This window comes from Schistocerca cancellata, chromosome 1 (assembly GCF_023864275.1).
Source record: "Schistocerca cancellata isolate TAMUIC-IGC-003103 chromosome 1, iqSchCanc2.1, whole genome shotgun sequence".
Lineage (NCBI taxonomy): Eukaryota > Metazoa > Arthropoda > Insecta > Orthoptera > Acrididae > Schistocerca > Schistocerca cancellata.
In genome coordinates, this window is record NC_064626.1 from 299,014,641 (window position 1) to 299,032,443 (window position 17,803).

Below are 17,803 nucleotides of genomic sequence, written 5' to 3' on the forward strand. Positions count from 1 at the left end.
GGGACATTGGGGTGGGAGGCATGTCCACAATCCCAACAGGTAGGGTTGGCGTCAAATCTCAATGACATATGCCCAAACCTCCAGCCCTTTTAAAGCAGCGCATGGGAGGAGGGACGTAAGGCTTAACATCACATCGATATATCATCACCTTGACCTTCTCAGGCAGGGTGTCACCCTCGAAAGCCAAGATGAAGGTGCCAGTGGCGACCCTACTATCTTTAGGTCCCCTGAAGACACATCTTACAACGTGGACACCGCAACATTCCAGATTTGCACGGAGCTCGTCGTCAGACTGCAACAACAGGTCGCAATGAAAAATAAGTCCCTGAACCATATTGAGGATCTTATGAGGCGTAATGGAGACTGCAACATCACCGAGCTTGTCACAAGCAAGCAATGCCCATGACTGTGCTGGGGATGCTATCTGTATGAGGACTGCTCCAGACCTCATTTTAGGCATGCCCTCAACTTCTCCAAACTTGTCCTCTAAATTTTTCACAAAAAGCTGAGGCTTTGTGGTCAGAAACGAGTCCCCAACTGTTCGGCTGCAAACCAGAAACTGAGGAGAATACGTCTCACCAGCTAATTTAGACCGCCGTTCCTCCCCTGGTGTGGGCAGGGAACAGAACGATTGGGGGTCATACTTTCCTTTCTTAGAGACTCGTGCTTGCGCACTATTTGTATTTCTTTTCATGGTGGTCCCACGAGCAGCTAGGGAAAGGAATGTCCACCCAGACAGAGCCCCGCTTGCCTGGGTAAGCCTAATACAACCAGGGGGCGGCAGGTTCCCCAGAGGTCGCCCGCTAGCAACTGCTCTACGTCAACGGCCATGCGTCTCCTCGGCGCACAGCACACCTTGAGATTGAGGTTTTTTTTTTTATAGAGGTTTATACCATCCTCGCGACCCAGGCAGTTAAGCCAAGATCCCCGGGCTCTGTACCGTACAACGTTCCACAGTGACGCCTTACGGTGGTCACTGAAGCACGCTCAGAGCTTACGGTATTGAGGACTGGTGGCGCTTCCCATTCCCCAGCTCAGGGACCCTGGGGTCGCCAAGCCCGTACCCAGCAACTAAATGCTGAGCCCCCTGAGGGTATTTCAACAGTTGTCACTCATTCCATACTAAGAACTCCCTTCCATACAGCCTAACCACTCATGGCTGTCGCATCTGTAGTGACAAGCAGCCTCTTTCCAAATATATCGAGGGTCTCACTGAAGCCTTCACAGAACAAAATTACACCACCAATCTATCACAGAAATAGATCCCCCATGCCTTCTCTCTCCAGCCACTCACCATCTCCCGAAGAACCACCACCCGTCACAAAGCAGCATTCCCTCATGGCACTGTTCCACCTAGGCGTGTAGCAATTGAATCACATTCTCCACCAGGGTTTAAGAGTACCTTTCATCGTGCTTTGAAATGAGGAATATCCTACTCATTATCCTTCCTACCCCTCCCACAATGGTATTCTACCATCCACCAAACCAACATAATATTTCCGTGCATCCCTATTCCATCACTCCTCCCTAGCCCTTGCCTCATGGTTCATATCGCTGTAATAGACCTAGGTGCAATACCTGTCCCCTACGTGATCCCAACACCACCTACTCCCGTCCAGTCACAAGCATCACCTACCCCATCAAAGGCAGGGCTACCTGTGAAAACAGTCGTATGATCTACAAGCTAAGCTGTGACATACTGTGCTGCATTCCGTGTGGGCATGGGCATGAAAAATCAACAAGCTATCTGTCCGTTTGAATTGCCAACAATAAACTGTGGCCAAGAAAAAGTTGGACCAACCAGTTGCTGAGCATGCTGCCCAACACATTGTTCTTCACTTCCGCGATTGCTTCACAGCCTGTGCCATATGGATTGTTCCTACCAACACCAGCGTTTTTTTTAATGGCACAGGTGGGAATTCTCCCAGCAATATATCCTATGTTCCCTTAACACCCCTGGCCTCAACCTTCATTAGTCACTGTCCTTCTCCCACGTATCACCTTCCTCGCTCCAAATCTAGCATTAAACAGCCTTCTATTCCACTAACGCACCCACAATCTTATTACTTCTCTCCTTTTCTGCTCCCTCCATCCCCCCACCCCCCATCTTAACCTTCCAACTGCACCTAGCTGTCCTACTCTGTCCCCACCAAGTGTCTGCGTGCTCCCGCAAACAGTACTTTACTGTCCCACATTCCTACCCTGTTATTCCTCCCCTTCCACATCCTAGGCTGCTCCTTAAGCCCCACCACCAAGACGGTTTCTCCCATCATGGGCAGTTGCTCGCAATCCAGTCTCGGTGGCCAGGGATAGTGGTCATGAATGTGAGAGTTGTGCTTGCATGAATGTGTCTACTTCAGAAGAAGGCCTTTTGGGCAAAAGCTCGCTTGTTTAGCAGTCTTTTCATTGCGCCTATCTGCAACACCACTATATGCTGAGTAGCAATCTATCGTTTTCGTAATACTGTGCAACAAACCAGGTCAGGCATAACCTAGTTTCAGAAGTGGCTGTAGAGTAGGAGTTACAACTTTGTTTGGAATATATACACAGCTATCACCCCATTTCATCAACATCTGTGAGAAAAGTAGATGTTAGTGTGTGTGTGTGTGTGTGTGTGTGTGTGTGTGTGTGTGTCAATCCATGGACCTAACTTAATCCTACAATTAACATACAACTGTTATTTAGTCACATCAAGAGAATGAACAGTTCAGAATCAATTCCACAGCAAAGGTTTTAGAGATGAAGCACTAGGTTCCCCATTTTACTTGGACCTCTACTTGGAAGAGGGGTTTGGTCAGGGGTTTGATCAGGAGACTTTACTTCACAGAAACTATTTTCTGTACCTTAATGGAGATCTTTAAATCAATTAGGTAGGGTAAAAAAGAAAATGCATTAATGGACACTATTTAAACTGCCTTATACTGAAAAAATAATAATATACCATGATCAGCCAGAACATTATGACCACCTACGTAATAGCAAGTATGTCCACCTCTGACACGTATAACAGCAGTGTTGCGTCATGGCATGGAAGCAACGAGGCTCTGGTAGGTCACTAGAGGGAACTGGCACCACATCTGCACACAGAAGTCACCTAATTAAGGGGTGGGTGGGGTGGGACAACAAGTTCTGACATCACATTCAATCACATCCCAGATGTGTTCGATCAGGTTCAGATCTGGTGAGTTGGTAGCCAGGAAATCAATTGGAACTTGTCATCATGCTCCTCGAACCACTACATCATATTCCTGACCCTGTGGCATGGCACATTATCTTGTTGATAAATGTCATTGCCTTTGGAAGGCATGATCATCATGAAGGGATTACTTGGTCTGCAACCAGTGTACGGTTCTCCTTGACCATCATGGTGCCCACATGAATGTTCCCCAGAGCATACTGGAGCTGCCACCAGCTTGTCTCCATTCTGCAGTACAGGTGTCAAGAAGTTGTTCCCCTGGAAACCAATAGATTCGAGCCCTCCCATCAGCATAATGAAGAAGATATCAGGATTCATCAGACCATGCCACAAGTAGAAAGACAGAAAAAGAGGAGGGAAAAAGTTAAAGAGTGAAGAAAAATATGAAGCATTTAAGAAGCAGCATCTGGAAGAAGCTAGAGTAAGTCACCAGAAGCACAAACAAAAGTTCCTGCAGATGAGTCAACACAAGCAACAACTGTTATTTGAAGAAAGAAGAGCCAAAACTAAGGAGAGTGAGTTAGGAAACACAGGCAACGTAAGATGCAAGATCAGCAGCCTTTTAAAGCTGGTTTGTCACCGTATAAGACGCACAGTGCTCTGGGTAAAGCCAAGGCTCAAGCCAATTTTTTCTCACCATCTTCACCACAGCATAAAGTCATAGTTGTTCGTAAGCTATTCAGTGACTTGTGTGGAAATTCATCAAATGAAAAGTCAGAAACACTCAGTCACAGCAGCAGTCCACAAAATAGAGACCTTAGTTGTGAAACTAGATACTTGGTAACTGGTTTCTACACAATAGTGGTAGAGAAAATAATGTGAAGAACAGTTCATATTTGTCACTTAGTCCTGTACCTTATGCAAACAATCTAAGTTTGCAGAAATACAACCATCACATGTCAGTTAAGCAGAAAACTACCTCATAACATATGTCCGTGTAAATATCATGAAAATTTCATAAATGCTATCAGCAGCCTTTATAAGAAACATGATAATATTCCAGCTGACAGCCGCACATTTTTATCAATTATCATATGCCAGCCACTCAGTGAGCTTTGTTGACATAATGAATGTAACACATGTTGGAATTTATGACCTAGAAATTGTGAATTTATCATGGTATGTTTGGAAGATAGAAGAAAAGGGCTCTAAAATTATTAAAGTCAAAGAAGAAGGCTCTGCAGTTGATATAGTGAAATACAGACAGTAACAACAGAAGACAGTAGGTCCCTATTTCATGTTTTCTTTGACGAGGCACAAAGCAAGAAAATAACTGTTTATCCAGAAACAAATGCTCTCTCTGATCATGATGCACAGTCAGTCAGGATAAATGACACAGTGGCTTACAATGGGGATACATCTCAGTGGAAGTCAGTCAGAATCATTAATTACTGCAAGACGAATGTTTTTAAGTGTAGTTTACAAGAAACAACCTGGGATGAATTTTATAAAGAACCAAATGCCAATATAAAATTTAATCTATTACATGATAAATTCATACCAGTATTTGAAAACAGCTTTCTGCATAAGCTAATCGGATGGGAAATTAAGCAGCCATGTAAAAAATCATGGCTCACTAAGGGAATTAAAGTATTTTGTGAAAGGAAAACAGAAATGTATCTTTTGGCAAGAACAAGTAGAGACCCTGCAGTAGTTACGCGCAACAAAAAGTAATCAAAATTACTAAGAAAGGTTATTAAAAAATCAAGAAACATGCACATTATGTCAGAAATCAGTACATCTGACAACAGAGTTAAGGCAATATGGAATACAGTGAAGCAAGAGACAGGACAGGACAACCAACCATGGAAGGAGATAACATTACTACTAAATTGAATGGATGTGTTATAAATGACAAGTCACAGGTAGCAAATGTATTTAATAATCATTTCTTAAACATAGTAGAAAGCACAGGGACCAACAGTTCAAGAGAAAGGTCACAACAATATGTTGAATAAGTAACTCTCATAAAATTACATCATATGAATGCACCACTAACTTCTACTTCTGAAATTATAAGGGTTCATACATCCTATCAAGAATAAAAGCTCTTCTGGTTTTTATGGTGGTTCCAATAGAGTACAAAAGATTTGTTCCCATATAATAAGTCCGGTGTTGTCCAAAATATGTAATGCATCACTAACTCAAGGCATTCTTCCAGTGGGACTAAAATGTGCCGTTGCTAAACCCCTCTTTACGAAGGGTGATAACAGAGAAGTCAGTAACTACCAATCTGTTTCACTGTTGACCTCATTTTCCAAAATTTTTGAGAAGGTGATGCATTCTAGAACAGTATCTCACCTTGGAAACAACAATATCCTCAGCAAATCACAGTTTGGGGTTCAGAAGGGTTTTCTACTGAGAATGCCATTTACATGTTCATACACCAGATATTACAAGCATTAAATAACAAAATAGCTCTGGCAGGTATTTTCTGTGACCTATCCAAGGCAATTGATTGTGTGAATCATAGTATACGCCTAGATAATTTGAAGTTTTATGGGATTGATGTTATAGCCAACCAATGAATCATGTCTTAGGTAACCAAAAGAATGCAGAAAGTTGTACTTCATAGTAGTTCAACCAATGCAATTCAGGGACATAATTCTGACTTGGGAGAAATCACGTATGGGGTTCCCCAAGGATCAATCTTAGGTCCACTACTGTTTCTCATATATGTAAACAATCTATCATCTAATGTACAACAAGCAGAATTGGTTCTTTTCACAGATGACACCAGTATTGTAATCACTCCCTGTATACATACAGAAATGGAAGAAACGGTGAGCAAAGTTCTCAAAAGTACCATTGACTGGTTTTCTACGAGTGGTCTCACCCTGGATTTCACAAAGACACATCATATTCAGTTCTGCATCTCTAGGGGTACTGCACCAGTGATAAGTGTAACACATGGTGATGAAATAATACTTAGGGTGGAAACTTCAATATTCTTAGGTGTCCATATTGATCAGAATTTAAACTGGAAAAAAAACACATTTTGGATCTCCTAAAACAACTTAGTTCAGTCACATTCGCACTTAGAATCGTAGCAAATTTTGGGGAGAGAGAAATCAGTAAGTTGCCATGTTTTGATTATTTTCATTCAGTAATGTCACATGGAATAATGTTCGGGGGTAACTTTACTTTAAGAAAGAAGTTCTTCACTTCCCAAAACGTGCTGTAAGAATAATATGGGGTGCTCACCCATGATCATCTTGTAGACATCTGTTTAAGGTGTTGGGCATTCTGACTACTGCTTCACAGTATATTTATTCCCTCATGAAGTTTACTGTAAATAATCCACTACAGTTCAAAAGGAACAATGAGGTATATAATTATGAGAAGAAAAAATGGCATTCATTACTCAACATTAAAGTTGTCTTTAGCACATAAAAGGGTGCACAATGCTGCAACAAAAATTTTTGAGCACTTATCCACTGATATAAAATCTCTGACAGACAGCAAGGTAAAATTTGAAAATATACCAAAAAAGTTTCTTCTTGCCAACTCCTTCTATTCCGCAGAAGAATTTCTATGTTTGTAATGTGTAAAAGGTGGTGGGTAGGAATTGCTAACTCAATCTGTATATCTTGTTTTCATTTCGGAAAAAAATTATATGGTGATGTTTGGGGTACAAATAGATGTACAAATTAATTTGCAATTTGAATGTAAAATGTCTCGTTCCACATCATGATGAGTTTTCATGCAAAATGATCCATGGAACATGAAAGTAACTAATGTGATTGCATACATTAGCAAGGTACTGTCAAATATACCTGGAAATGTGAAGATTCCAATCTGCTCAGATGGACCTGCCTCACAATTTAAAGACAATTAGTGCTGCTGTACCTCAACTTCAATCATTCTATTGGACCTTTTTTGCTACATCCCACAGTAAAGGAGCTGTAGATGGAATTGGTGCAGTAGCGAAATGGCAAGTGTAGAATGCACTAAAAAGGCAAAAATTCTGTGTAGGTGATGCATTAACTTTTGCCCCGGCAGCTGCAAGTACCACAACTATGCAGATTATTCATATGTCTACTGATGAAATTTAAGGAATCAACGTGAAACTCAATTTGGCTCAAATACTTTCTTTAGCACCATCAGTACCAAACATAAAAAGCCTTCATTCCTTTCAGTACAAGAAAGGAGTACTACAAACATATCTGCTGTCTCCAAAGAATTTCCCTGCTGTGGACCATCATACTGAAGAGACCATAGAAAGTGTAAAATTTGGAGTCAGGTACAATGCAGAATATGATGGTAAATTCTATGGTGGAGAGGTACGTGCAATTTTTGGAAACTTTCATCTAATCAGTGCAATAGAGTGTGGTGGTCACTCCTGGAAATTGCCTGCAAAATGTGATGAAATACTGTACACAAAGGACAAAATTATAAAGAAAATTAATCCAAATGATGTCAATGCAAGAGGATATTTTCAATTCTTTGAATTTTAATTGAATTTACAGTTTATAGTTCCAGTTGTCATGCTCTTATAATTTTTCATAGTGTTTAAAAAATTAAATGTTAATTTCAATTTTATCTTATTTGGTAAATAATGTCATATTTCTATTTCTCTGCTCGCAGGAAAAGCTTTTTCCAGCTATAAGTAGCAAGTAACATGAGTCACGTAACACTGAGTCGCACACTTTTTTCAACATATTACAATATTTTACATGGTATGAATATTCTTAGAACTCTGTGACCTTTGAATGCCAACCTTTGCAATTTCTATGATAAAAACCGGTTCGATACCCCTAATAGTTTGAGGACACTTTTGACCTAAACTGTACATTAGCAATAAGATGTCCCAAATTTGTGATATGAGTCACAATATAAATTACTTTCTTGTTCTTAAATGTCAATACTCTTCACTGCTTAAATATTAATTCAAGTCTTTGCCTGAATAATACAATGTATCATGATGATTTACAAAAGAAAATATAGGTTTATAGATTAATAAGAGAGTCAACATAATTAACCACTGATTTCAAAATGTAACATGAGTCACCAGGGAACCACCCTTAACACCGAGACATCCATGGATCGTCGGCTGCAGAGACCCATGGTTGGGAGTGCTTGGTGCATAGTGTGTTCATACACACTTGTACTCTGCCCAGCATTAAAGTCTGATGTTAGTTCCACCACAGTTCACTGCCTGTCCTGTTTTACCAGTCTGCTCAGCTTACAACATCCATGATCTGTAATAAGGGTTGGCCACCCAAGCCCACGATGCCTGGACAGGATTTCACCTTGGTTTCGCTATGTGTTGAAAATACTCATCACAGGACTTCTCTAACGCCCAATAAGTTGTGCAGTTTCCCAGGTGCTCTTGCCGAGCCTCTGGACCATCTCAATCAGCTCTCAGCAAACTCAGCCTACTCTACACACAGACAGCACACTCATTGATACTATATGCACCGTGGTGTGTGTGTGTGTGTGTGTGTGTGTGTGTGAGAGAGAGAGAGAGAGAGAGAGAGAGAGAGAGACTAGCAGTCATTTCTCAACAGGTGATGCTGCTATTATCTGGATGGGTTTATACTGATAGCAGGTCGGTGGTCATAATGTTCTGTCTGATCAGTGTATGTCTGATATGTTTCAGTCACCTGATTTCATTTTTCCTGTTCATATGTACATCACCTTATCAATTTAAGAGTGATGTAACTCCAATTTCAGACACCCATATAACTATCATGTCAATTGACTATAGACTGCAGCGTGCTTCTCAAATAGTGTACACATACAATACATATTGTACAAACCTATTTTGCATGTATGTAGGGAAAGAAGACATAATAAACATATGAACAGATATATCAACATTAAGATATATGCCTGTGACAACCTACAAGTCTTAAGAAGCATATACGCCACGAAGTTAACACAGTAAGCTCTATTGACGTTATGATTATATGCTTCCAGTATGAATTTTCACTCTGCAGCGGAGTGTGCACTGATATGAAACTTCCTGGCAGATTAAAACTGTGTGCTGGACCGAGACTTGAACTCAGGACCTTTGCCTTTCGCGGGAAAGTGCTCTGAGTTCGAGTCTTGGTCCAGCACACAGCTTTAATCTGCCATGAAGTTTGATGACATGTCTATCACAGAGGCATATGTATCTCAACATCAGCTTATACGCTGATAATGCCTTCTTTAACTGTTGTTGTTGTGGTCCTCAGTCCACAGGCTGGTGCGATGCAGCTCTCTATGCAACTCTATCTTCTGCAAGCTTCTTCACCTCTGAGTAACTACTGTAACCTACATCCTTCTGAATCTGTTTAGTATATTCATCCCTTGGACTCCCCCTACAATTTTTACCCTCCATGCTTCCCTCCAATACTAAATTGATGCCTCAGAACCTGTCCTACCAACCAATTGCTTCTTCTAGTCAAGTTGTGCCACAAATTCCTCTTCTCCCCAATTCTATTCTGTAACTCCTCATTACTTACGTGATCGACCCATCTATCTTCAGCATTCTTCTGTAGCACCACATTTCAAAAGCTTCTATTCTCATCTTGTTTAAACTATTTACCATCCATGTTTCACTTCCGTACATGGCTACACTCCATACAAATACTTTCAGAAAAAAACTTTCTGACACCTAAATCTATCCTCACTGTTAACAAATTTCTCTTTTCAGAAACACTTTCCTTCCCATAGCTAGTCTACATTTTATATCCTCTCTACTTCGACCATCATCAGTTATTTTGCTCCCCAAATAGCAAAACTCATTCACTACTTTAAGTGTCTCATTTCCTAATCTAATTCCCTCAGCATCATCTGATTTAATTCGACTACATTCCATTATTGTTTTGCTTTTGTTGAAGTTTGTGTTATATCATCCTTGCAAACCACTGTCCATTCCATTCAACTGCTCTCCCAGGTCCTTTGCTGTCTCTGACAGAATTACAATGTCATTAGCAAACTTCAAAGTTTTTATTTCTTCACCATGGATTTTATTTCCTACTCCAAATTCTTCTTTTGTTTCCTTGACTGCTTGCTCAATATACAGATTGAATAACATCAGGGATAAGCTACAACCCTGTCTCACTACCTCCCCAACCACTGCTTCCCTTTCATACCCTCGACTCATAACTGCCATCTGGTTTCTGTACAAATTGTAAATAGCCTTTCACTCCCTGTATTTTACCCCTGTCAACATTGTCAAAAGCTTTCGCCAAGTCAACAAATGCTAGAAACTTAGATTTGCCTTTCCTCAATCTACCTTCTAAGATAAGTTGAAGGATGACTATAGCCTCGCATGTTCCAACATTTCTACGGAATCCAAACTGATCTTTCCCGAGGTCTGCTACTACCAGTTTTTCCATTTGTCTGTAAAGAATTCGCGTTAGTATTTTGCAGCCGTAAACTTACTAAAGAGATAGTTCGGTAATCATCACATCTGTCAACGCCTGCTTTCTTTGGGATTTGAATTATTATATTCTTCTTGAAGCCTGAGGGTATTTCACCTGTCTCACACATCTTGTTCGCCAGATGGTACAGTTTTGTTATGGCTGGCTCTCCCAAGGACATCAGTAGTTCTAAAGGAAAGTTATATACTCCAGGGGCCTTGTTCAACTCGGGTCTTTCAGTGTTCTGTAAAATTCTTCACACAATATTATATCTCCCATTTCATCTTCATCTACAGGACTCTATCATTTCCATAATATTGCCCTCAAGTACATCGCCCTTGTAGAGACCCTCTACATACACCTTCCACATTTCTGCTTTTCCTTCTTTGCTTAGAAGTGGTTTTACATCTGAGCTCTTGATATTCAGACAGGTGGTTCTCTTTTCTCTCTTCTTGACCTGCATGAATGTAAAGGAGGAAACCCAATACATTTATCCATTCACTCTGGGATCATCTTACAATGATACAGTACTTGTCACCATAATACAATGAAAATAAATACATCAAAAATATTTGTACACACAGACTATATAAGCATGCTTCATGAGGATAGGGCAGGTGGTTGTCCGGGTCTGTCAATGTCTTTAACAGCTGCACAGCCTCATTTGGTTGGTGCCTATTATAAAAGTTCTTTGATATAAACACAGTTGTACTCTTCATTGCTGCACACATTAAAAATATATATTTAATGTGCTCACTGTACGTCATAGTCGATTGATTTGACATTTGTATGGATGTCAGGAGAAGAGTTCTATTGCTCTGAAATCAGTAACATATGATACTGGGCTGTGAACAGCAAAAATAATGACTGCTGGTTAGAATACGTCAAACAGATATTATAAAATAAAACTCTCTCTGCAGGAGTAATTTACTAAAGAGTGTAAGTTGTCATTGGCATATGCATGTATTGAGCAAGGTGGAAATTTAACTAAAATACAGTCACAATAATCCATAATCAACATGCTGAAGGAAGTGTCATTACTGAATCTATTAACAAAGAAGTAAACAAGAGAAAAACTTGTAGATGTTTTGAAGACTGAATTCAATATTAAATACACTGTCCCCGAAATGGAAATCCAAACAAATATCAATTCCTACTAACAGTAAAGATATATGCAACATGTGTACATAATCCATACACAGGAGATCAACAACAGCCACAGGCAACTGTAATATGATGGGAATAAAAATGAGGCACAAAAGCTAAAATTAATGGGTACTGGTAAGAGAAATGACAGGTATTGAAGATATCAGTGGGTGTTAGTGAAATGGAGATAGTTGCAGCGCAATGCCATTCGAACTAACAGGAATTAAGGAAGCCAATTCCTTATCCAAATCCTTACAGTAGCTTATACCAGCAAATAACTCACTCTCGGGATCAAGCAATAAGGAATTTTATATTCTCTGCACAATCATTTCCATTTACGCAGGTGATCGATGGCGAGTGGAGACACGTTCGCGTAAGGTATTATACGATCTGCAATGTGACAGTACGACGAAACCCTACAAAACTGCGGTGGAAGTCTTCTCTATGAACACTATCCATAAACTCAGTCCCTCAAGACATTATGGAAAACAGTAAATTAAAATATTGTTGTTGATTTGAGTAATCGGGAAAATGGCAGCTAGTGACAGCCTGCAATAATAGGAAATCAACAACAGAACTCCCAACATTTTTGCATATTCAACACACACACACTGAAGCTTTGTCAACTACGACATGCCACCATTCATTCGTCACAGATGTACCCAAAATATAATAAAGACAAAAGTTTATAACTGTTTCGTTTCATGTCGTAAATAGTACTGACGTACGAGAAACAAGTCACTTAAATCTTTATTTGCATTACACATCGTTCACACTTACTCCTGTCACGCCGGCAATACCTCGGCTCTTTGACAATGAAAACACCACGCATCAGCCAGACACTCCGACAAAGATATTACTCCACATCAAACAATGAAACTTGTGCCATGAAAACATAACGACCATCTCACCAACAAACAAATGGGCCGTGGAAACACCGTACTGGCTCGCCGGTCGTCATAGGGAAGGTTACTATTATTTGCAGAAGTTTTACACTTTCAGGAAAAGCTTTAGCCAGATTGTTATCGTAAAGAAAGTTCAACAAGGTCAAAGCACCTGACGCCTTCATAAAATCTTTTTGGCTATACAACACGTTCAGCTCATGACGTAGATCAGAAGACTGTAAATTGAACAAATTAACAGCTATTTTAAACTCTTTTTCCGGAAAAATAGTTTGATGTTTTGCAAACAACTATGGATCAAACAGCTGTGCAATCGATAAGTGATCATTGAAACTGAATCGTTCTCTGATCTGAGTTGTGATGAGGTCGCAAACGTTTCGTGCACACACTATTCTTGATTCTGTGAAACGTCCCCGTTAGTGATGGGCTAAACTGCGATTTTCCGATATCAGTGATTTCTGTGAATGCTACTTTTCAGTATCTGTTATTCTTAACTGTGATTTGTCGCAGTTAAGGAACATAGGTCGTGTATCCCTCCGCCACTGCTATTTCTGCGATTTCTGCTACTTCCGCGATTTCTGCTACTTCTGCGATTTCTGTGACTTCTGCTACTTCTGCGATTTCTGCGACTTACCACCGTATGAAAAAGATACATCTGTCAACACAGAAAATTGCATCTCAACAAACCTCCCATTGGTAAGTATGTTTTACGTTTTTTCTTCCGTTGGCTTTAATTTTGTATTAAAGAAACAACTGTGAAAATATTAATAGTGTAATTAATATGTAAGTAGCCGTACAGTACCGTAATAGTTCGTATTTAGAAAATGAATTCTAACATATTGTTATGTTCACAGGTACCAGAACTACATTTCAGTCACTCAGTAAAGTGATAACTCAAAATATCATTGTCAACAGATCTGCAGAAATTGCCACTGCGTCTTTAGACCGTTTTCGTCAGACGAGAGGTTAGTTTCTAAGCGTTTCGATGGACTTAATTACTTCAGTGCGATCGTTCTTGCAAATGTGATACTCATTATAGCATTATATTGCTAGTAATTAATGACAGCAAAAATTGTTTAATAATCTTTGTGTTTTTGCAGACACAGTTCTGACTCTGATTACTGGTTGCTGTACGTATCTATCCACATCAAGGTTGTTTTTGAGAGAGACTCGTGAAGATTCAAGACAGCTCTTAGAGGATTTGCAGTTTAAAAGTGAAATAATTGTGAAATAAGTGTGTGAATGATTAAACTGTGTTTTATTGAAGTTGTTGTGCGATTTTAAAGGAATAATAAATGTCAAATACAGTGAGTGAACAATAAAAATCTCATTTTCCACATGTTTAAGCCGTCCTATACCCATAATTTTCCGCCACTTACTTATTGGTAAACACTTGTTGGAGAGTAACATGCCGCCCCCCCCCCTTTCTCCACAATCTTGGTGTGACACTGACCTGTAACATATCCCGAAGTCTACAATATGCATTTTGAGGCTGTTGATATGAAAGTGGGAACTACAGATCTTCCAGTCAAATCAGGAATAGCTTAAGTGCATTACTTGAAAGTAACACAGGAAAAGCTTACTTATGTAGGTGGTAGTAGTGTCGGCAAAAAGTTCTTGTGTGTGAAGTTGCCATGTAGAACACCAGGTGTAAAACTTTTCTCCCGAGTCTTGAACTGTGTCGGAACAAAAGTGAGGCATTCATATGACTGTTTTCATTTCTCTACACTTATAGAGATGTCTGAGTTCTGCTGTGTTAACATTGCAAAGTCCTGAAGGCATGTGGAGTATTAAACAAAACTGTCATATTGAAGCAGAATCAAACACATTTGTTACGTTACTTGATATTTTCACGAGAAAAAGGCAATGTTGCTTCTTATTAATATAATACATTCAGAGTCACAGCAGTATTTGACCAACCATAACTGATGCTGAATGTGCATGTCGTCATATAATATGAAGGGCTTATTTCAATAGTGGTAAAAGTGCATTGCCTCCACTTTTCTGTCTATAATGCTTCTGAAATTAGTGATCCAAACAAACATAAATAAAGGTTCATCTCTAGTAAGAAGCCATATGCTTGAATATTTCTGGTATCTCAAATGCAGATTTGTCAGCGCTCATTTAACTTTACGACTCTGTATCTCAAAATGAACAAAAATGGACTTGTACCACTATTGAAATAAGCCCTTCATATGCACACACAGCACATCGATCTCGTGAGGCACAAGGCTCTCATAACGAAGTACGTACGTCGGTCAACAGATGACACTAGGAAAAGTATGTTAACTGCGCTTTTTAGTTGCTACTTGCGACTCTTAGTTGCGATTTGTCACAGAAATCGCAGTTTGACTCGGTAGCGAAAAGCGTAGTATGAACTTTGCTCAACAGATGGCAGTGCTAACTGCGCTTTTTAGTTTTTGATTGATTGATTGATTTCTTTATTAATCCATGTAACAATTTACATTGTGTGGATTTCGTCAGCAAAATCATATACAATACAATATACCTACAATTATACACACAAAATTTGTATTTACACACATTTTTGAGGTATCTTAAATTAGTTTAATATCCTTGTGTAATTTGTAATTTTCTTACAGTACTGTACAATTTTGATTTCATATTATAATTATTTCATCATGTATTACAATGCAGGCCACTTTAATTACACTACATGTTTTAATTCAGATAGTCCATTACTGCATAATAACTTTTATTTAATAAAAAAATTTTAGTTTTGTTTTGAACTGTCCGATTGTGTCAATATCTTTTATTTTTTGGGGTAATTTATTATATAATTTAACAGCATTGTACAACAAGCTCTGCTGAGTTTTAACTTTATTTTTCCTTTCTAGATGCAGATTGTATTGGTTTCTAGTTTCATAGCTGTGTACTAAAGAATTTTTCATATAGCAGTCAATATTTTTTTTTACATACATAACACTTTGAAAAATGTATTCACAGGGGACAGTTAGGATTTCCAGCTTTTGGAAATGTTCAAGGCAGTGAGCCCTACTGCCACTCTTGGTTATTATACGAATTGCTCTTTTCTGTAATTTGAAAACTTTAACAAATCGTCGTCACAATTTCGTTAAAGAAGAATAATAAATTTTATTCTTTTGCTTTTAAGTTAATTTTCTTTCGTGCGAACTTTGTTGTAGAACCACTCTCTTATTTTCGTGTGGTAATAAAAATTTTTACTTTCTTAAGAATTACGTACACTTAAAGAAAAAATAATATTTACGTGAACTCATATGAACTGGTTAAGAATATTAGGTTGAGAATTGAGTCCTTTAAATCTTTCGGCCTTGGCATACACTTTCCAGATGCAGTGGTTTTTTTTTTTTTTTAATATTTTTACTGAATTTTATCCCGGCACTAGCCATAGAACACAAGATTACCTCTATTAGCAGAAAATGTTTTAATTATTGCCAAGCCGACATTTATCACTGATCAAACCAACTTCTCTATGCATTTGAGTTAATTTTAAAGAACCAAACTGTTTAAATTTCAATGTTAACAAACATTATCTATCCGCCTACGAATGCACAAACGTATAATTAATTCAAATTTTATCAGCCACAGGATCACTGAAAAAGAAGAACAATTTCTTAATTCACTATTGATTTTTATGCACCTGTTCCCGATTTACGGGTTTGATAATTTTTTTTAAATGTGCCGCCGTTGGTCGCGGCACAGCCCAGCAACACCGCTAAAAAATGCTGAAAAATTCTTAAAGAAATTTTATAGATGACGTGGGCAAGCTAATTTACATAAATAATTCACACATTTGATAAATTCTGATATATTTAGATCAAACAGTAGTACAACTCACATTAATTCGTAACGCATCGTCTAATGGCGGCTAAGTCCAGACAGAGACAAAAGAAGTCTACACATTCGTAAAAAAAAACTCTTTCACAGTGTCCTACCGCAATGACTTCTGAACAGAGAAGACCAAAGAATACATAATGCATTGTGCTTAAATAGTATTGCTGACTATTAACATTTCTTTGCAAATTGACGATATTATTCTCTTCTGGCAACATTTTATATCTCTGCTATCGCAAATACTGACACATTTTACAATCACATAATAAATACAGAAAAATTCCTATCCTAAATACAGAGAAATATTACAACAAAAAATATAAGGAGAATAACAAATGTCTTTTACACCACATTCAGTAATATTTTTGTTCAATAATTACGCTATATACAACTTGCCCAGAGCGGCGTATACGGTACAAATAAACTCTTGTTCTTTAATAACGTGAGTTTGCCAGGGAACGTTACATTGCCCCCTGGCAGCATTTGGCAAAGAGTTTTTTAGACTTTGACACAATGGTGCCAGTAACGTTCTGTAGACTTGTATATTTTACGGAATGGCTCTTTTATTTAGTCCCAGGATTATATAAGTTCATGGCTCCCCCATTTGGGCGTAGGCAAACAGGAAACCTGGGCAAAACTGTGCCGGAGCCCAGCCATCCCAGTTGGTTCATGGTCAATATTGTCTCTTTAGCAGTTATTCATTTGAATTAAATTTGCAGTTCGTCACCAACGGTTACACAATTACACAATATCACAGTTACATACAGTTCAACGGAAGGTTTTGTGCGTGACACTATTATTCTTGTGATACACTACAAGGTCACTTGTCCTAGGATATATCACTTACAGACATACATAGTAAATGTTCAATGTTTATCGAAATGAAGTCATTGACATGTTATTCAGTTTATGTGAACATAAAAAAAAATCAATAATGCTGTATTTGGTGAGCGGTGCGGAGTGATTGTTGAGCGGCGCTCGGCGCGGCGCGCTGACTCCGTGTAGGTCACCGCCCCCGGCGTTGACAGCTACGGCGCGGAGGGGCGTGGCTGTCTGTCTGGTCTGCTACGGGCTGCTGCGGCCGCTGCATAGCTGATGTAGCCGGATGCGCGTTGGATATCCGCTCGCCCGTGCGACGTCTTCTTGCAGTGCTCCAGCAAACATGCAACAAGTTCAGAAACAGTGTACTATCCTTATAGGCATTTTTCCTGGTGTGGGAAAGAACGCACACAGTTAGTGGCAGTTATTACTCAGTAGGCCTTCACTAGTCTGGTTTGCACAATGTTTCGTTGTCACAGTAATACGTTTTATGGGCACACAATATTTTTCACCATGTCATGACTTGTCATTAGTCACACGCAAGTTTTCACCTT

At 39.1% G+C, this 17,803-nt stretch overlaps 1 protein-coding gene across 3 annotated transcripts in view; it reads right to left on the reverse strand.

Annotated features, from left to right (window-relative positions):
- LOC126171916 (ATP-binding cassette sub-family C member 10) overlaps nucleotides 1–12,673 on the reverse strand; it is a 395,604-nt gene extending 382,931 nt beyond the window's left edge. The window contains exon 1 of one of the 3 annotated variants that reach the window (XM_049920838.1): nucleotides 12,606–12,673. Coding sequence is in view for 1 of the 3 variants with exons in the window: in XM_049920835.1 (XP_049776792.1) it covers nucleotides 12,475–12,526 (52 nt within the window). In the remaining 2 variants the exon portion in view is untranslated. Of the gene's footprint in view, nucleotides 1–12,474; nucleotides 12,542–12,605 lie in introns of those variants that run through there. The other 2 variants (XM_049920835.1, XM_049920836.1) reach the window with 2 other exon arrangements.
- Nucleotides 12,674–17,803: the final 5,130 nt, after the last annotated feature.